Source organism: Protopterus annectens, chromosome 3.part1, assembly GCF_019279795.1.
Source record: "Protopterus annectens isolate FY-2018-M chromosome 3.part1, PAN1.0, whole genome shotgun sequence".
NCBI classification, from domain to species: Eukaryota; Metazoa; Chordata; order Ceratodontiformes; family Protopteridae; genus Protopterus; species Protopterus annectens.
In genome coordinates this window covers 33,891,125-33,912,987 of record NC_056732.1, presented here as the reverse complement: position 1 = coordinate 33,912,987, position 21,863 = coordinate 33,891,125, and the positions used below count along the sequence as shown (strand labels likewise).

The following is a 21,863-nucleotide window of genomic DNA, read 5'->3' as shown; positions in this document are numbered from 1 at the left end:
TCTGTCGAGGCCAATAGGGGGTAATGAGGATCATTTTGCAACCCAATGATTTTGCTTTCTGTATGAGTCTTGGAATTAGGGGAAAAGGGGGAAATGCATAAAGGAGTCCCTGAGGCCAAATTTGGACTAGAGCGTCCCTGGGAGTTTGACCTGGAGGAGAAAGCAGGGAGAAGTAGCTTATGCATTTGTTGTTGAGGGGGGTGGCAAATAGATTGCAGCAAGGCTGGCCCCATTTGTGGAAGTTAAGGTCCGCAACTTCCTGATTCAGAGACCACTCGTGAGATATGAGGATAGCCCTGCTGAGCCTGTCCGCTATTACGTTGGATTTCCCAGGGATGTGCTTTGCTGTCAGAAAATGTTGGGAGGAAATCGCCCATTGCCATAGCCTGAGGGCTTCTCAACACAAGGGTTAGGACCTGGTCCTGCCCTGCTTGTTGATGTACCACACAAGTGACATGTTCTCTGTTTGGATCGCAATAGTCCCAGAAGGAAGAGAGTCTTGAAGAGCTTGCAATGCTAAGAGCACTGCTCTCATCTCTAGGACATTGATATGCAGATGGTACTCGTGAGGTTGCCACATGCCTTGGACTGTCCTGCCTAGATAATGCCCCCCCACCCTATCAAGGAGGCGTCCATGGTCACTGTGGCTACTGGAGGGGGTTGAATGAAAGGTTTACCCTAAGTCACCAGTGGGGAGACCATCCACCAAGAGAGGTGTCTTGTGCATGTTTCTGTAATCAGGATCATGTGAGACATGGGTAGTTCCTGGAAGGACCACTGCATGAAGAGAAGCTACTGAAGGACTCTCATGTGGTAACGCATTAATGGTACAAGAAGAATGACAGCTGCCATGGAGCCTAGAACTTGCAGGACATGTCTGACCTGGACCTTTCTGCTCTGCATAGAAATGACACTTGTTGGCGAATAGAGAAAACTCTTTCCTGAGGTAACCTTGCAAACATCTGTTTTGTGTTTAATTCTGCTTCTATATATGTAACAAATTGACAGGGCAACAAGGCAGATTTTTCGAAATTTACTGTAATGCCTAGTTGAGTGCAGGTTGATATTGTATAATCCCATGCCTCTAAGAGTTGATGCCTGGTGGTAGCAGTTAGGAGCCAGTCATCTAGATAGGGAAACACCAGGAATCCTTGACGTCTCAGGTGAGCCGTGACTACTGCCATACATTTGGTGAACACCCTGGGGGCTGTGGTGAGACCAAAGGGCAGAGCTTTGAACTGATAATGACTGGCCCCTACCTGGAAACGAAGAAATCTCCTGGAGCGTCTGTCCATTTCGATATGGTAGTACGTATCCTGAAGATCTATGGAGCACATCCAGTTGTCCTGACCCAGAAAAGGGAGAATGGACTGCAGTGTTACCATCCATAACTTTTCTTTTTGTACAGATTTGTTCAATCTGCTGAGATCCAGCATTGGTCTCCAGTCCCCTGCCTTTTTTGGTACTAAGAAGAATCTTGAGTAAGTTCCAGATCCTAGTTGGTCTGCGGGGACTTCCTGAATGGCTCTTTTTTCTAGCAGTTTTAAAACTTGAATAACTGCTTGAGCCCTTAGATTGGGTGGGACATCTGGGATGGACTTTTTTGACTTTAGAGGGGGTTGATGAAAGGGGATTTTGTAACCTCCAGATATGATAGATAGTACCCATTTGTCTGTTGTTATAGTTTGCCAGGCTTTTGGGTACAGGGAAAGTCTTCCCCCAACTGCCTCCAGAGGTGAGCAGTTGGGTAACCTGTCAGGGATGCTGGAAGAGTTTGGCAGAGAAAGTTTCTCTGTCACCCTGATTTTGTGGTCCCCCTCTGCCACGAGGGTGGCGTCTGCCATTGTTGTTGTTTCCCCCTCTGCCTCTGGGGGAAAAATTACCATGTATGTCAGGCAAGGGTCCCTGGGACTTCCGAAACCACATCTTTCCACCCTTCTGACCTTTGGGATAAGGTCCGTTAGGAATGGAAAAATGGACTCCCACAGCAGAGAGAGTCTTGTCTTCCTGCTTACACCTGGTAAGTGTGTCTTTCACCTGAGGCCTAAAAAGCGAGAAGCCATCGAGGGGAGTATTTGTGAAGGACGCCCAAAAGGGTTCCACAAACTGACACAGCTGCAGCCAAGCATGTTTCCTGAGAGCCACTCCTGTACCTGCATTTCTGCTCGCTCCATCTGCTGTATAGGAAATCAGCCTCATAGAGGAGTTGACTATAGAATTAAGAGTTGCAAGCTGGGAAGCTAACTTGGCTGATGCTCCCTCAGCTGTAGGATCTTGTAGGGTATATCCAAGCTCTTTTACGAGATCCATTTGAAGTCATATGAAATAAGATAGATAATTCAGGGACCTCATTGAGAAAGTCGCTGAGGAAAACATTCGCTTCCCATATCTGTCCATCGTCCTAAACTCTTTGTTTGGTGGATGGACAGACGAAGAAGTTTCTGCTAACTCTTTCTTGGTGGCTGCTGCTACTACCATGGCATTAACTGGCACACCTTTAGAGAGAAATTGTTTGTCCTGGGGGGCTGTTATGAACATATTTGGTCTCCTTGGAGTAGGTTCCACAGAGTCCAGAGCTGACCAAGCCTTTCAAGCCACTACAGTCATGAGTGGATCGAAAGGTGAAGACACCCAGGAGGTGGAGGGCCAGGAACCGAATGCCTCTAGGTATACAGACTCGTCCTTGGTAGGGGCTAGGGAAGACCAGCCACCCCTCTGCCTAAGCATTTCAAGGAAGTCCAAAAAGGAAACATCTTCAGAGTGGGACCTGGGGGACCCTTCCAATTCATCCAGGTCTGTATCTGAGGTGATAGACTCAGGGGAGCCTTGGTGCTTCCTCTTGCACTTCCTCTTCCGACGAGGCTCCTCTGAGTGATCAAGGGAGGCCTCGGAAGAAGAGGGGTCACTCAATGGGGTGTCCTTGTGCATAGGCTCTCTACGCTTTTGAGCTGGAGGAGGAGGAGCAGAGGCTGGCACAGGCACCACAAGAAAAGGAGCTGATGGGGCTGATAGTAGGGCTGCTTCAGGGGACAGCACACTCTGCTTGACCTCGAAGGCATCACGGTCCCGAGGCAAAGAAAGCTCCAGCTCCAAATGGAGTCGACGGCTTGACAGACTTAGAAGATTTCACTGGCTGGGAACCTTTAGCCAGGGAATCCTGTGGTTTCAATAATCCTCGAAGGATTAATTTGTCTTTGAGCTCCTGCAGGACCCTTGGACTAAATACATGACAGATAGAGCAGGAGTCCTGCAGGTGCACAGCCCCTAAACAATAAACACAGCTAGTGTACCCATCTGTCAGAGACATTCTCTGACAGCATGAGTCACACTTTTTGAAGCCAGAAACTTTGGCCTCTTTAGACATGTTACACAACTATACTAAAAAACAGTTAAGGGACAGAAAGGAGAGCCTCTAATTTAAATGGCTGTCCTAAGGGAGGGGACTCTCTAATTTAAATGAGTTCAGGAGGAACAGAAGGCTTGCGAGATATGGAGCGACAGCCAACAAAGCTACAACACACACAAGAAGTGATGAGGGATAAGTTACTATATCTAGACAAAAACTTAACACATTTTTAAGAATAAACAACAATTATAATCATAGAAAAAAACTATACTAAGCCTGAGCCAGTAACAAAGCAACCTCGCAACTGAAGCGGCAAATGAGATCTGGGTAGCTGATGCTGGGCATTCTGGGATAAGGGTTAGCCTCGAGCCAGTAAATAGCTCTTGAGCTATAGAAGTGGGCTGAGTCAGAGCCGAGGATCGGCTCTGAACCCAAACAGCAAGAACGAAGGTGAGATGTGACAACTTAACATTAGTACTTATACAGCATGTGGCTTGGCTGTTCCATCGTTATGTTACTGTAAGAAATAGAAAGACACTGAAATGCTACTACACTCTGTAAACATACATGATTTGTTTAAATAGTAACGAAAAACACCACGATAAAGCAAAGGTGCCTGCACAGTTCCAATAAAAATGTCATAAATTGTAAATGTAAACAAGTACTGTGCAAGACTCACCCAGGCAGTTTATGAGTTCCAAGCATAAACTATGCTGCAAATGTCTGTTCAGACCAATATTCCAACAAAAGCAGTTTCCTTTCCAAAAAAGCAAGGTTGCTTTTAAAACACAAGCATAAACTGTACTACAAATGTCTATTCAGACCAATATTCCAACGACATCAGTTTCTTTTACAAGAAAACAAAGTTGTAGAATGATATATAAAATACTGCTTTTTATTATTAATAACAAGGAGGTGAGCACAGCTTCTTCAGACCATAATAAAACTAAGAAAGACTTCACTTTTATATACTCATAAATAATTAATCAAACAATTAAACAATTAAAAAATGAAACCATTCACATAGGCTGCAGTGAATTCTGTGACTTCAATAAAATGTTTGCTTTCATAAAATCATATAACAGAGCTGATATATAAAATTAGTATAAAGTTTACACAAACATATATAGAGAATAAAATATATCTCATGTAAAATATAGTCTATTTAAATTTTTAATTTTTAACTTGGGCTTTAAACTTGTCATTCAATCCTGGGGGTGTGTGCTTAATCCAGTCTGATTCTAACTGTTCAGTTCGATTCTATAATCATCATGCTTGGACAAGGCATTCACTTCTGATCTAATTCTGTTCCTCAACTGCTACATAAAACCACTACATTCCAGGCAGATAGCTAAATAAAACCTTGAATGTAAGTCTTGAGGTTGCAGGATGTAACATGTTACTACTGTCTATATATTTACAAAAATTAAATTTTCCACAAGCTGCAGTGCCTCTAAAACTTGATGTGTTTGGTGTGGTACTGTCTGGAAAACATAATAGCCAATTTAAATTCTTTTTGTTTCTAAATGTATATCGTGGGTGTTCTCCAACTAGCTCCTTTATATCAGGGTTTGTGGTAAGAATATCCCAATGTTTATTTAGTACATCCTTAACCAAACCTATATCTTGGGTGTAGAATAAAGTTATTTTCTGTTGTCCACTATCAGCTGTGTCCTCTGTTCTATCTGGGTTTCTATAGTAATTTTTGCCCTTAACAGAGAAGTAGGGACATGCTCCATTTTCTCTCTTCTGCACTCATAAACTGCCTGGGTGAGTCTTGCACAGTACTTGTTTACATTTACAATTAACACATGATTTGTTTATTTATTTTTATTTTCACTTTGTTGACTTGGTTAGTCTCACTAGGTCAGTGACCTCTTTTCTGGGGGGATACCTAAGGTGGTATTCATACTGTCTTGAGAAAATTTGGCCAGAGCACCAGGAAATTAAAAAAAAAGTGTACGGAACTACAAATTTTAACATCGGAAATGAACATTTCCGTAAGCACCTAATGTCGAAAACAGCTGTTAATTGTCGAAAATGTCGCTCGCGACATTTTCGACAATTAACAGCACTCCCACCCTTCCCTTAACTCCCTACCTAACTAGCCTACACTCACGTCTATGCAGGGGAGCAAGCCCCCCTGCACCCCCAACACCCCCCTAACTTAATATTCCAACTCCGAGATCGCACTACAGTGAGGAAAGGGATGTATTTCCCTAACCGCACTATACCGTGATCCACTTACATGAGTGAACGTTATAATTGTGAATGCACAGTCCATTTGCAATGATAACATTCGCTCACATCACCTGCCGTACTATGAAGTATTCGAACATATGTTGTTCTTATACTTCATAGCCGTGCAATTGCATGTCGGCATTGTGATAGTAAACCGTCTGATCTTTTACAACAACTCGGGCAGATGGGCCCTTGGTTTAATGTCTCATGTGAATGACCACACACACAGGAGTGTAGCTCCCCTTTATGCTGCAGTGCAATGTCAGTGTGGGGAAATTAAAGCAACTACCTCCTGTTGGAACAAGACTGATAAACACTATATATTTTTTCATTATTTCTTTTTTGTCGGCTATTTATTTTTTTCATATTTGTAGTTTATTTTCCCATGCCCATACTGGAAATGGGCTTTACCCAATAGGGCTAATCCCACCAGCTAAATGTACAAAAAATAATTAAATAATTCAGTCCAGTGGGATGACTCAACATTGCTTTATTCAAACATTGCAAACAGTATCACACATGAGGCAGTAACAGGGATAAAGTGGTCTATGCAAAAAGCAGGTCACACAGAAGAATTAATAACAGGGGTACTACTGCAGTACCTAAACACAGGTCGCTGACTTCCCCCCTTCTTGTGCTGCGCCTGACCAAATGCAGGATTTAGGCTGGGTACCAATGTGAAATATGGAGATCTTGCATTATACACACAGATTTGACATTTGTTTTCATGTTATTTAAAACAAAAATGCACAGATAAGCTCGATATAGACTAATAGCTGAATAGGTTTTCCTGACCTAGCTGTTCAAAAATACCACATAAGGTAATATCAAAGGTTTAAATTTATCTAAATTAGCAATTTTTCTGTAGGAATGGTCTCACTGCAAGGTGAACAGAAGCCATCTATTTATTACATTTGCATGTCAAAGGATTTACTGACTGCTACACTTAAGTAAACTATGTTGATTGTAGGATGATATAAATGTTTAGGGCTAAATAAATTTATGAAACAATAATTAAACAAACAATAAAATGTGCTCATTATGTTTGAGGTTACCGCAAATATTTTGCCAAGCTTGTCAAAAAAGGGAAAATTATAAGAATTTATGACTCAGGAAGTAAATCACATTATCAATAATAAAAAGTTTACTGACTTTCAGGTATTTGTAGGGATGTCATCACTGATGGATTTAATTAACTTACTTTCATACAAATGGGAGGTGTGGTGCCTTTTAAAGGTAGCCTACAGACTTGGATATATAATGCTTTTACTGTATGGGGGTCAATAAGCTGACAGGCAGGAAGAAAGCTAGGATGTAGGAAGTGGTGTCATTGGTGGGCTCGATGAACTTTACTTGCAGGGTCATATTCACAGGGGAGAGCCCAGCACCATATCTGTCTTGCTAACAGATGCAAAGAGAAATGCCACAGAATCAGACCCTAAACACTACCACAGCAAAGACTGCAATCTGGACCGAGTTCTTAAACTACTGCAGTGGTAGGTCTCTCTGAAACAATCACTGGCTATACATCTCGGGCTTGGAGCTGTATGCTAACCCAGCAGGGTCAGTAGGGATGGGAGGGATTACCTGCAGGGGGTAGTTTATACTGGGTAGGGTTTGGTATGGTCAGAAATACCAGATTTCTGGAAATGATGCCAGTATGGATGACACTGATGTTATGGGCTTAACATCTAACCGATAATAGGATTTAATTATGTACACTGTAAATAATCACGAATTGGCCATGGCTTGAAGAACATGTTTCAGAGGGTTTTAAAGATCAATAATCTCCAGGAATAACAACTGATGTCATAGACAGTTTGTCACATTTACAGATTCACAGTTTCAAATCATTGGTAATGAAGACAGACTTGCTCCAAAAGCAAGTGACAGAGGAGGATGGCCAATTTCATAACCACAGGTAACTTAATAAAAAGAATCATGGGTCCTTCTACTAGGAAGGCATATGCTACATCCTGTAAGGGTTGTTATGAATTCAATCAAGGGCTCCCTGCAGAGAGGTAGACCCTGCCACTCCAGTGACTTGTGTGGCACATGCTATTTTGGTAGCAGCCAAAGGAATCTGTTAGATGCATGAAAATACAGCTCGCACCCTTAAGTTTTGTAAGCCAGGCATGAACATACAAACACTTAAGGAAGCATTGGGTTTTCTACAGGATACTGAGGGGCTTGGCTCGGTTTAGTGTCACCCATGAAGATCATTGATGACCAGGGTACAGATAGTCCATACATGTGATCAGTCCCTGTTGTGTTTTCTCTGTGATCCATGCAACACTAGTCACATTGGTGCACCATGAGGCACACAGATTTAGGGAATTACCGGGCAACCCTGCAGCCAGTTTCATCTAACCACCAAACAGAAGAGATATGATGGCTACTGAAGGCAGAGTCAAGATTGATTAATGACATAAAAAGCTGACCAGTTGGGCAAATGTCAACAAATGGTCTTGATAAAGGACAGCCAGGAGCTTGCTTGGTCTGACTTTGAAACAGGGATGGAGCAAACTTGTCTGTGTCTTCTCGTGGTGATGGGGAGGACAGGAAAGTCAGCATTCTGTAGTAAAGGGGTTAACCCAATTCACTTCACCAGTCATCTCATTAGAGTTGGTAAGGCATCTGATCAGGTAATGCAAGTGTCCACACAGGAGCTTATGAAAATGACTTTTTGGTTTAAAACATGTAGTTAAATGTATACAATAAAAATTAATAATAATAAAATAAAAAGGTAAGATGCAATTCAGAAATAATTTATTAATTTTTATTTATCTATGTGGCTTTGATTACTGGGAAAGTACGAATGGGCCAAGACCTTACATTCATTTCAACAAGCTAAGAGGAGAATATACTATAACACTTAAAATTATATAACTTAACAGGCGATCACCATGTTACAAACATCGTGCAGAAAACTCACACACACAATGGAACATTCACCATTATTTTACAATTCATGTACATAATCCCATTGTAGTATTAGGATACTGACAACTGATAAGGCATGTTTTCTCCAAACAGTTAAATTGACTTGAAACACGTGACCAGGTGATTACTATAGCAAAGTGTGAGAACTGTGTCATATTTGCTTGATTTGACTGCATGAGGTGGAGAACTGGTGAAAGGACTGATACAAGGGTAGTATTGTTATATTGATATGTATAATTTTATTGCTATAATAAATTATAGCTGGGGTAAAATGTTTAGTAAGAAGCAATCTTAGTAATGTGGTTTGACATGTAAATGGCCATTTGCTTGAGACACACATCTTTAATGACCATTTAAATTGCAGATTAGAAGAGATATTTTAGCTATAGGTTGTTATCAGTTTGCACATCATAGCAATGTCCTCAAAATATACATTATCACCATTATAACTTTTACATTTTTGAGTGAGAACTAGTCATTGGATATGTCTGTCTATGTGTGTGTACCAGTTTAATAACTTGTTGGTGCCAGGGCATCTGTCTGGCATATAGAATATGCTGTGGTCAGCCTTAAAATGAGAAAAGGGAAGTAGTTTACATTTTGCTCATATCTGTTGTTAGCATCTATTCCAAAATTCTTTATTTTCCACTAACTTTATCACTCCTTGAGATCATACAGATTGGCTGTGTTAATCCAAATAGATTGATAGTAGGATGAAATGTTTTGTGAATGCACTCATGCTAATCACTATTATGATCACACAGGATTATTGCTTCAAGTAATATGTTTGCAGTTATTCATGATAATATATCTTTCAGAAGCTGATTGGTCTGCATTAGGAGGTATATGCAATGTTTCTATCCATACTGATTTTTATGAGTTAATTATAAAAGTAGCTACAGGGACTTCAAAAGCATTAATGTTTGGTATTTGTCTGGAGTACATGTTGAGGGTAAAAGCATTTGCATGTGCAAAGACTGCGCTGGTTTACATTCAGAATGTGGAACTGTACTTTGACGAAAATGGGTTGGTCAAACTTGTGTTCTAACAATGCCCGTAATGTCGAACTGACAATATATGACTTCATATTAGTGAAAGGTGGTGGTGCTGTGGTAGCATTGTCGCCTCACAGTAAGACGCTGTCCGGTTCAATTCTCAGCTAGAGCGCCTTCTGCGTGGAGACATGTGTGAATGGGCGTACCTTCGTTGAAGGTTGTGCATCATGGCTGGCAACTCAGCACGTAAAAATTAACTGCCAATCATTAGCAGACTGGAGTTCTGCTGTGGCGACCCCTAACCGGGAAAAGCCGAAAGACACATACATTAGTGAAAGTTTGAGTACACATTCGCTAATATGAAGTCGATGTTTTGAACTGAGATCACGGTGCTGTAGTACGATGTCAGAGTTCATATTAAAATACTATAATTTGCTCCCCTGCAGAAATGTTACTGGTAACATGGACTTTCAACACTGGAACTTCAGTGTTTGAATGTCAATTCCATGTTTACCATTTCTGAAATTTTTGTAATTCTGTATTACCAAATTCAGGTACACAAGTTGATCATTTTGTGGAAAATGTTTTGATTTCCACATTTTGATAGTAAACCAGCTACATCACCAGCTCTTTTACTATTATGCTTATTATAGATAATGTCATAATGTCATAACCGGAAGGCAGTATTTCTTCAACTTTTGTGCATAATTTAAGGGGGTGTAGAAAGACATCCATCTATACAGGTCTGCTATTTTATTCTGCATATAGGTTCATAGGTTCATACTAGGCTATCTGCCCTAGGGCATTTATAAGCCTAGCCAGAGTGTGTTTGGCTTTCGCCATCCATTTTAAATTAATTTTGCTATGCCTTTTTTTGAGGTTAGTATACTGTGCCTCTGTCTAACAGTGACACAGAAGTGATAGCCGGGGTAAACCTATGATCTCCCATCCACTCATCAAGATTCCTCTTGAAGAGAGTCAATGTGGGACTCTGCCTAACCTGGACTGGGATTTTATTCCAGAGTGAAGGGAGCCTCTGGGTTATGAATCTGTCCCTCCAGCATGTCCTATTTATTTCAGTGCTGAGGTTCAAGTCTCTCGAGCGTGTAGCTCAATGGGATTTGGATTTTCTGAGGTGCAGCATGTCCATTAATTCTGGGTTGGACATGGCTTTATACGTCAGGCACAGATCGCCTCTGAGCAGGTGGTATGCCACTGAGTAGAGCTGGAGTTTCTTTAACCGGGCAGCATATGGCATCTGTTTGAGCCCTTTGATCCTCTTGGTGAGGTACTTTTGGGGTCTTTCCAGTTGCTGCAGGTGTCTGGTAAGGTACATCCCAAAAGAGGCATTGTACTCAATTATGGGCCTGATGAGGGATGAGTAAAGAGGCACGATGACCTCCCTGATCTAGATGTGAATCCCTTCATGATTAGGTGGGCTATATAAAATGTTTTTCTAACCACTTTGGCCACGTGGTTGTCAAATGAGAGATTGCTATCAACTTGGGTCCCCAGGTCCCTAGTGACTTCTTCTGTACTTAATGGATTACCACCTATGTGGTAATTTGTGGGCACTTTGTTTTGCCAAAGGGATGACTATACACTTTTGGCTTTAGCTTGAGGCCATGGCTCTGGCACCAGTTGTCTGTTTCTATGAGGCCCTTTTGGAGGATGCTTGTGTCGGCTGAAGAGTTGATTATGGCGCCCAGTTTGCAGTCATCTGCGAACTTGGTCAGCCACAGTCCTTCTGTGTTGGCCTGTACTGCCGAGAAATATATACCGAACAAGAGAGGTCCCAGGACTAAGCCTTGTGGGATGCCATTTGTAACTGGTTTGGAGTCTGACATGGCTCCAGCAATTCTAACCATGTGGGTTCTGTCCTTGAGCCAGTTTGCAACCCATCTAGTGACATAGGGGTTTATATTTAAGCTGGTGAGCTTATCTATAATGCCCGAGTGGGGTATTGTATCGAAGGCTTTGCAGGTCCAGGTAGGCTGTGTGGACCACCTTCCCCTCGTCAATGGCCTTGGTGACTGTTTCAAAGAAATCGACCAGGTTTAAGAGGCAGGATCTGCCCTTAACAAAGCCAAACTGGGTAGGATCCAGTGTCTGTAGGTCCCCAATATCTTTATTTATGAGGTCCATGATGATCCTTTCCATAGCTTTGCAGACCAAGCTAGTCAGGCTTATGGGGCAATAGTTTCCAGGATCCATTGAGGCACCACCTTTGTGGAGAGGGACCACTGTTGCTGTACACCATTCTTTGGGTACATATCCTGTAGTAAGGCTAAGATTGAACAGTAGTTTTATGTTTGGGTTTAGCTCTTCTTGGAGTTCATGTAGGACGAGGCCGGGACACCATTTGGTCCCATTGTTGCTGTGTTTTTTGCTTTGGAGAGGGCGGCTCTTACCTGAGCATCTGAGATGTCAGGGGGGCAGCACTCTGTTGGGATAGATATTTGCCCTTTTGGTGGGGAGGGGGGGAGAAGTTTGCACTGAACCTGTCAGCTAGGATGTTGGCAATGTCTGTGGGCTGGGTGTATTTTTTGTCATTTTTCAACATAATTCTGAGCATATCTGGGAATTCCCACCCAGGTTCCTAACATAACTAAAGAAAGCCTTGCGATTATCGTTAGTGTCCTGTGCAATTTTTCTCTCGAAGCTGGCCTTAGACGATTTTATGAGTGCCCGTAGTTTTTTGCTAATACTGATCAGAGATGCCTTCCCTTTTTGGGATTTTGCTCTATCATGTAGTAGCTTCCTCTTTCTATTGTATAGTTTGTTTATGGCTGGGGTCCACCAGACAGGTCGTCTGCCTTTGGAGGATTGGGTCTTGGTTTTATTTGGGATTGCATGATCCATGCATTCCTGAAGGTGTTCATAGAATGCGTTTATAAAGGATTCTGCGGTCTGGGCCATATTTTCCACAGGCCCGGGGGCTTTGAAGGATTCCGCCTTGGTTTTGAGGCGTGTGAAATTTGCTTTAGAGAAGTTTTTCACTGTGGTTTTCTGGGCAGGGGGTGGGGTCGGGATGTGAATATCCAGTGAGATTAGTTTATGGTCTGATCTTACCAGTGAGGGATACACTTCTGGTCTGGAGCATAGTGTCCCCATGTTGGTGATGATCAGGTCCAGTATGTTTTCCCCTCTTGTGGGAGTGGTAACAAGTTGTTCCATAGCATTTGAGTTTATAAATTGTAGGAACCTTTGGGCTAGGATGTTGGAGCTAGAGTAATGCTCCCAGTCTATGTTTGGGTAGTTGAAGTCACCCAATATAATGGTGTTTGGAGAGACCTTCATATTTTCCAGTATTCTCAGGAAGGCTGATTGGGGTTCCTGTGTTTGGGAGGGTGGTCTGTAGCAGGCTATAAACTGAAAGGCAGTTTTACCCACTGTTAGTTGCACATGGATAGTCTCTGATGCTTCGTGCTGTGCCACCAACCTGGAGGTGTGGGTATCTTAGACGAATATTGATACTCCCCCTCCTTTTGTGGTTCGGTCCAAGTTTTGGGGCCGAAAAGCATGGTATGAGGTATAACCTGGTAGTGCTGGGGTGCTCTCGGGAGCCTTGAACCAGGTTTCTGTTACTGCACAGATATCAATGTTCTCCATGCTAAGGAGAGTTTCGAAAAGGCATCTTGAGGTTTAGACTTCTGGCATTGAGTAGCATTACTCTTAGTTTCTTATCCCTTGTGATACCTATGGAGGTGGGTTTGTCTTTTGAGCCTTGCCTAAAAAGGCACTATGGGGGTAGCAAGAGCCTTTGCCAATATCCGAAAGCCCAGGGGTTACAGGTGCATGACAGGCATTTATATGACATACTTTTATTTCTGTAGAGCTGCTCCAGAAAGATTTATTAAGATTGCTAAAGACAGTATTCTGTATGGCTGGTACTGAATTATGGTGAATGCCCTCACATTTTAGAATAAATTTGTCCTTGGATTTCTGCTGGATTTTAGATTTCTGTAATTAGGTTTGGGTATATCTGGTTTGTTTAATTTTAGATACCTGTTTTATTTGTATATATTTTAGAATTAACATGTCAATGATGTTAGATCAAAATATCTGCAGGTTTATTTTTATACTGTTAGCTATTGTTAGACTGAAGACTTGTCAGGGAGTGTAAGGATGATAGCAGCATGATTTATTAAGCGATATGTGGTAACTGGCAAATAAAATTAGGAGAAAAAAGGTGAGACCAAATGTACATATAAAGTGTAATAAGAGGGACGTCTGGAAGCAATGGAGTCATAGGTTTGCTTTAAATAGAAGTTTTCTTGAAGAAAAAATGTGAGAGAAAAGGAGAATATAATTATACCTGCAAATACATGCTTTTACCCTGCAAATACATGCTTTTACCCTGCAAATACATGCTTTCTGCAGGCAGAATGCAGGTCGTTTTATTGGCATACCTTTTGTGCATAGGGTATTAAAGTGGGCTGGTCTTTGACGTTGTGGGAAGCAGGTAGGTCTGGACATCAACAAATGGCAACTATGTTGAAAAGGTCAATGTCAGATATAGAGATCCCAGTTAACAGATGGGTTCTTTGAGACAGCCTAATACCTTTATTATTAAATTTTGGAGGTAATTACTCTAGCTTGCTTTTCAAAACAGGATGTGGTTAGGTCGAGGTGCAAAGCTGCATATATTATTGCTATAGAAGGGAAAAGGACATTGATTTGCTAATAAAGCAGTATATGCATAAAGATATTTTATTATTAAAAATCAATTTCTTAGTGTTACAATTAACTGGTCACTGTTAACACCTAGGCTAGACTGAAGTCATAATGTGAAACTGGCAGGGACAGAGAGTATACAAACATCAGGATGTTGAGGAAGACAGCAAGACTGGAATTCATGAAAGACAAAAGTCCAGTATGAATTCATCTAGATGGAGTATACATCCTGTATGGAACTTAAAATGGTCAGCCAGCTTGGTAGGCTGACTTTGTAAGAGCCAGAGGGATATGCAAGGGGCCACGTGGCACTGATAGAGAAAGTGGAATGAAATAGATTACAAGGGGCCACGTGGCACTGATAGAGAAAGTGGAATGAAACAGATAAGCTAGAAGAATGGGGTGACCACGGCTGCGATTCACTGAAAGGCTGGAATGTGATCTGGTGGCCATAAGTGCAGTCTATCCCTCCATCACAGCACTCTTGTAGCTACTGTCAATTGAAAGATTGCAGAACACATAAGGGATCACAGTTGCAGTGCAAGACAATAAGGAGATCCAGGCCTGGTTGATGCTGGACATGGCACAGAAAGGTTTGTGCACTGGGATGAAGATACCCCTCACTTACTAGTGGGATAGTAAGAGGGGTATCCTACTGAGTATCATGGATTCATGGGAAGTAAGCTCTCCTGAATGCTAAAAATGCTGGGATGTGAGAACAGCAACCCCTAGAACTGTTTGCAGAAGTTTCAAAGTATTAGGGTTAGGAACAATTGGATGATTCAGAATTTTGGGGGGTGTCCACTTGCACCATGGACTGTCAGTAGTTGACTAAGGCTTTAAGAGAATAGACTAAGTTAAACAAGGTATGGCAGGGACAGACATTCTTAGAACAATGACTGCAAATGACAGCTCTGTACTGAAATGAGTAATGGTCAGATCTGGTGAGAATGATATACTTATACACATTAATAAAAGGCAATGAAACAATAAAATGAAGCCAAGATGGTCTTGTTATTTTGTTGGGGTAAGCCATGGACAATGCTCACACTTACATGCGATGATGTTGCCATATCTGTTCTTCATTCTGTTTTCATCTTTCTTAGCGACATCCCATGGTGCAGCCTGTCCTTCAAAGAAACTCTGAGACAAAAAAAGGCAAAAGTCACATTTCAAACTCACATATTCAATATTGGTTTTCAAGCTAAACATTGCTGGATTTTGACACCTTCTTAATATGATGTACAGTTTCGAGAAAGGTTATGTTGCCAATGTGTATTAAGATAAAACATGTCTTGCTGAGTATTTCCTCTTGTAATTTCAGTCATCCTAGAATAAACCATGGCACAGATACAGGACCAAGCACAGTTTAATAATATTTATAATAGTATTTTTCATTCTATTTTAAGCATGTAACTGTTCAATACGTACACACAGACACTGTTTCCACATGAATTACTATTTTGCCTAAATTACTCACTTAATGTTGGTGACACTGTAGTCAATGCCTATTACTTGCTAAAGTATATTATATTTGTACATTTTTCAGTCCGTAATCCTTCTAATACGATACAAATATTGTCACGATTTGTTAATTGCTGAAGTTTTCCAAACTCAAAGCACTCCAGTATCTCTCATATGATCCCTTACATAGATATCCCTTTCTTGTTTACAGAACTTGTCAAATGCCTGACCTCTCCAATTACTAAAGGGAACACAAACGTAAGTGCATTCTATGTGTCTACTGTACTATATTTTGGTATTTTTTATTTGGTATGTTACAAACTCAGAATATGTCAAACTCATACAACAAAACATATCCTTTTGAAGGGATAATCATGTTTTTGCCATGCATAGATTTACAACTCTTTACTGTGAAACTGTGCTAAATTAAATCCAGAGTTTATATTTGTAATAGTGTATGGGATCCTCTAAATCGAAGAGAAACAAGCACAGTTCAACATTTATTTATTTATTTTTATTTAAATTTGTTGACCGGGAGTGTCCGACCGGACATGGGTCCATTTTCAGTGGATGCCCGGGGAGAAAAGCTCCACAGTAAAATAAACAGACAGTAGTTACATTGGATTACATAGCAATTAACAATTTAACATAGAAATTACTTACATCTGTAACATTTGTACATGTATGGTCTTGTGAGCATTTCTAAAGTTTGACAATCTCCAAATCCAGCACAGAATTGTCAGAGAAACATTAGAAAATAACAAGCATGATGTATATAATGTTTTAATTTAGCAAATGCTAAAAAAGATGGTATGATCTTCTAAATTGTTATAAGGTGTAAAGGAAGTGAGCGAGTGTGTGTGTGTGTGTGTGTGTGTGTGTGTGTGTGTGTGTGTGTGTGTGTGTGTGTGTGTGTGTGTGTGCTCGCTCGTGTCTGTATATGTGTGCATGCATCCATTTCTGGGTGTGTTTCTGTGTGTGTGTGTGTGTGTGTGTGTGTGTGTGTGTGTGTGTGTGTGTGTGTGTCTGTATATGTGTGCATGCATCCATTTCTGGGTGTGTTTCTGTGTGTGTGTGTGTGTGTGTGTGTGTGTGTGTGTGTGTGTATGTGTGTGTGCGCGCTCACTCGTGTCTGTATATGTGTGCATGCAAACATTTCTGGGTGTGTTTCTGTGTGTGTGTGTGTGTGTGTGTGTGTGTGTGTGTGTGTGTGTGTGTGTGTGTGTGTGTGTGTAAATTACTTGCACAACTTTATCTATTTAGAGTTGAGGGTGGTTCTATTCTATAGTTGTGTAATATGTCTCTCTTCAGAACTTAAAAGGGTTAAAACACTTCTTTATATTAAAAATTTTCATGATATATAAAATAAATCTATTGAAAATAGAATCAGTAATTTGAACATTATCAAAGAAAACATTATTCTTTATGCACCTTAACTGAATCATGACATTTAACATGATTCCAAAATATTTGTCAAAAGACGTTTGACAGCTTCCTTTTTTACAAAGCATCATGGGAGGTATTACCCATCCATTCATCCAACCATCCATAACTCCTTTTTCCAATATAAATATATTTTGGCACAATAAGGCAACTCTTCTGATCCACACCAAATAACTATATTCTGTCTTATTTCCTCCCAAGAAAAAAAAAGATGTTTGGTTTGGCTTTTCCTTATATTTTTCATTTGGAAAGTTTCATTCCAAATCTTTCTAAATTTAATATCAATTCTAAGGTCAGAAAACTCTACACACTGGGACCTAACCATATACATTGACCTTTGACATTTCCCACAGCCCCCAGTAAGAATGGCACTCAGTGGTCTCTATCCACGCTGGGTTTTACACATACATTATTTTTAGTATCCCATGCCATCAGTATAGAAGGACCAACAGTTCAGTTACTATTACTGATGGACTAAAGCAGCGGCGTGCAGACCAGCTTCTTCTTACCTACTATAGTTTAATTTTCCTAAAGTTCCTTCTTACATCCCCTATGATTGTTACTTAACCAAACAAAAATCTCCCAGCTTACAATCACTAACTGTACCTGGGTGAGAAAACTTGGAAGTTTACTATTTGTGTGTCAACTCTAAAAAAATGCACATCTGGTCAACATGCACTGTGGTCCCAGAAGCAAAACTGACCTTTCTCTGTGGAAAAAATGCTTCACATTATATAATAAAACTTAGGATGTGTAGGGTGTTGAAGCTTTCAGCAAACTGGTATGAAAAGCTTTGCCTTCCATGAAAAAAAAAATATTCAAATTCTGTTTTATTCAAAAATCAGGACAACTTTTATTTAATGCTCTACAAATGCATATTCTAGATCTGCACAAGCTTTCTTTCATGACGATTAAATATTCCTGCTCACGAGACAGGAGTTTAGCCAAACATATGTTGTATTATGCTATGAAATGCTTTCCTAATAGTCACTTTTGCTTTACAGAAATTATTTCTGGGATAAATTTGATTTAATATTCTATACAGCTTTCAAAGGTAACAAATGCAACATTCATGACAAAGCTTTTCCCTTTGTTGTTGCCATTGTATAGTGATCCTTAGAAGGACCTTCACATTTCACTCCCCGATCGTCTCCCTTAGTGTCCCACTTTTCAGGAGGTGAAATCTGTTGTGTGGTGCAGAAAGGGGAAAGCATGAGCAGATGGAAAGAACTTGTTATAATAAGTCAAATTTGATGAATTTGCACACACAGCTAAAGTTCACATTATAAAGCTACCCAGAATTATTTTATCAACCTTGTTTAATGATTGCACTTACAATGTTGTGTGAGTCTTTGCATATGGTTAGTTTCAAGTCTGAATATCACCAGAAAAAAGCCTTGTCAGACGAAATGTGTGGGGGGGGGGGGGGACTTCAGTCTTCTTAAATCTATATAGTCAGCAGTTTGTTAAAAGAAAATGTATATCTGCTAACCACGGTCATTGATTAATAAAGAGAAGGAGTTATTTAACTGTAAAAATGTATATTAAACTCTAATAAACCAGTTTTAACTGCAACAGTGTTTTACAACACTTATACCCGTTCCTGTTCACTATTTCAGGAAACCTTTCCGAAGGAGAAGATATTTTCACAGCTCACTAGTCATCAAATTATAGTATTTATTATTCTTATATGAAATGTAGGAACAACAAACAAAGGAATCTAAGTTATACATTTAAAATGCTCCTGCTATAAAATAGCATTCTGTGAAGGCTTAGTGTGTCAGAAATTGATTTTTATTCTGCTATCAAAAGGTCCATAAAAATAAGCTAGTATACTCTTTTCTAAGATAATACAAATGTCTAAATATGTATTTGTGGTCAGAATTCCATAACAAATATAAAGTTTGATCATTCTTGGGGTGAATGTCTAAACAGCATTGGGTACTGTTCCACTCAAAAATTAATGTGTAAAAAGAAAATACTGTTAGGATTTAAAGTTTGCAAATAAGTACTGATGGTCAGATCAAAAAGAATGCAAAACGCATTTGCAATTGAAAATATGTTTAAATAGTTTAGATACTTCATTAATAAATAGACTGAAACAGCAGACAGCACATCCAGCTGCGGATGTTTTATTAGCCATGATTAAATCTACAGGAAAGATAAGTTGGCATGCTATCTTAGTTTGTGCAGGACAGTTCCTATTTGGACAGTTGGTCCTGCAAAAAAAAGAAGAAATGTAACAAATAGAGATTTTAGGATAAAATATATTTTCCTAAGACTTTAGGAAAATTTATATTTCTTATGTTTCCTGTAAGCTGCCTAAAGCAATTATGTTGTATCTGAAACAACTGGATATTACATGAAAGTAAAAATAAAAGAAACAACCTAGATTGTACAAGAGTGTATGTTAATTTTGGCAAAAAGCCTAGCTTGTACAGTTTGTCCTGCAGAATCACACATTTCCATGAAAGTGTTCCACTTTGTGCATTTGAAATGGTGGCAACCCTAATGATAAGGATTCTTTTCCAATCATTGCGTTCAAACCTTGAACTACATTATTCTTGTCCTGACAGATTCATAAGTATAAACATTTTACTTGATGCCTGCGGAGAGATACAGCCAGCTCCTTGGATTACTTAAAATACATTCTTATATAACACTTCTGTGAGGCCCGTACCTTAATTAGTAACTTCAAGTGACTTACTTTGTTTTCCTTTTCACTTTGTGCACTTTTTCTAAACTGATGGTCACATTACTAATGTGCCCCCCCCCCCACAACAATTCACCAAGCCATTAAAAATAAACCAGGATGCCCCTCAGCTCACTTGCATGAATATATATGGCTCCATGCCCTTTTTTGTTTAACAAAAAAGGCCAATACTGGAAACATTATGTTTCGTCTTTTACAAGACTTTGAAGAAGAAAGATGGTTTGTTTGTTTGTTTGTGTCTTTCGGCTTTTCCCGGTAAGGGGTCGCCACAGCAGAACTCCTGTCCGCTAATGATTGGCAGTAGAGTTTTACGTGTGCTCATCACAATTACTTTCAGAAATATCTGAAAAGGAGCCTTCTTTCCTGTGGAACTTTCTTTTAATCTAATGCGTTGGAATGCTATGTTTAACATTCAGAATTAAACACCTGGTCATTGTTTTTCATCTGAACTGCTACCAATTAACGTATCCTACTTCGACTTTTACATTTGTCCTGGAGGACTATGGTATCACAACAGGCTTTGGATTGCCAAGCTCAGGGTTTCCTCATTCCATGCAACTACTGGATGTTGCTATAAATCTACAGCTATAAATATATATCTGTGTGTGTGCTTGTTGTATAGCAATGTGAAAGACATTCTTCATTTAAGTATGTGAGATTTCAGTAGGAGTACAATATGGTGTGCATAATTCTTAGCTATCATCCTATTATTATTGCAACGTGTGTACAGTTTATTTATATTTTAGTGGTTCTGAATTATGTAAGGGTTTTTTTGGTGCTACTGGAATAGTGAGAGATATTTGATCTGTTTTTGTTGTTTTGTTTGTTGCATTTAGAGCTTTTAGATAGTTATATGGTTTATGGTTTTACAGTACTATTTTGGAATATAATTAATTCATGTGGCAATTAACTTTAAATGCTGGAAAGTTTAAATGATAATGTTAATATAAAGTGTTATTTTATAATAAGATAGAAGTTTGTATTTTTTAACTAATTATGGTTTTATTGGTTGATTGTACCATGTCATATGTGAATGTATCTTAAACTGTTTTACTCTCAAGGTTATTCTGAACAAGTATCAGTATAATAAAGGTATAATATAGGTCTAACAGTAAACAGTACAAATACCCGGAGAGTGTAGAAGTCAGTAAAATAAACAGCACAAACATTTTCTTTTTTGCTATTTTGCCTTACCTGTTGGGTGATTTTCTTTTTTGGTATAAAGGTATAAAAGTAATAAAGAACTTAATTGCAGCTGCATTTTATATCCATTCCAGTCTTGGCTTTAATTGCATGAAATTAATATTATATCAGAGGATGAGAGATAGGATAACATGTTCAAAAGAAATCCTTCTGGAGCATTTCTCCCTGGGCCTGTGCTGGAAATGGGCTCTGACCCAGTCAGACTTTCCTGATAAACAAATGTTAAATAAAACATAAAATAACAATATGTTAATAATACAGTGACAGGCAGATTAGGTTTTACTGTAAAAAGGATGCATATACCAAAATCCTTGACCAAAGAAACTACGACCAGTTAGATTTGTCATTATAAAAAATAACTTTATCTCTGGGATATTACACTGGCTCTCTTTCTTTTACAAAGATTATTTAGTTTCAGAATTTTCGCCCTCCTGTTCTCCTCGGCCCCGCAGCACAGGCAGCCCCACAGGGCGTAGTCCTATCTCCCTTAAGATTCTTCTCATTATCAAGCCTCTGATTTCCCCACCAGTAAACTGGATGCACATGATATGGACATCTATTCCTCCTCACCCACTTCTCCCTTATCAGAAGTTAATGTGAGTCAGACCTCTATGATAATGGTATGACATTCTACAGGAATAAAACCAGAGTAATATTTGTTTGGTATCAAAACAGTCTTGTTATGATACGTTGATCAATCAATAATCGATCAAGAAAGCAATCTAAAAAATTCTCATTACTTCAAATACTTGGGCAACTGGTGAAATCAACTGGCTTATCTTTTTTCACACCATTAATCAAGCTAAAGAAAAATGTCATAAACTTCTTTCTGTTAGGC

General features: G+C 39.7%; 1 protein-coding gene across 8 annotated transcripts in view; it reads right to left on the bottom strand.

Moving 5' to 3' along the window:
* PTPRM (protein tyrosine phosphatase receptor type M) overlaps window positions 1-21,863 on the bottom strand; it is a 4,358,319-nt gene that overhangs the window by 574,330 nt on the left and 3,762,126 nt on the right. For all 8 annotated transcript variants that reach the window (XM_044066519.1, XM_044066517.1, XM_044066518.1 and 5 more), the window contains one exon: window positions 15,258-15,345. In XM_044066519.1, the coding sequence (XP_043922454.1) occupies window positions 15,258-15,345 (88 nt within the window). The remainder of the gene's footprint in view (window positions 1-15,257; window positions 15,346-21,863) is intronic.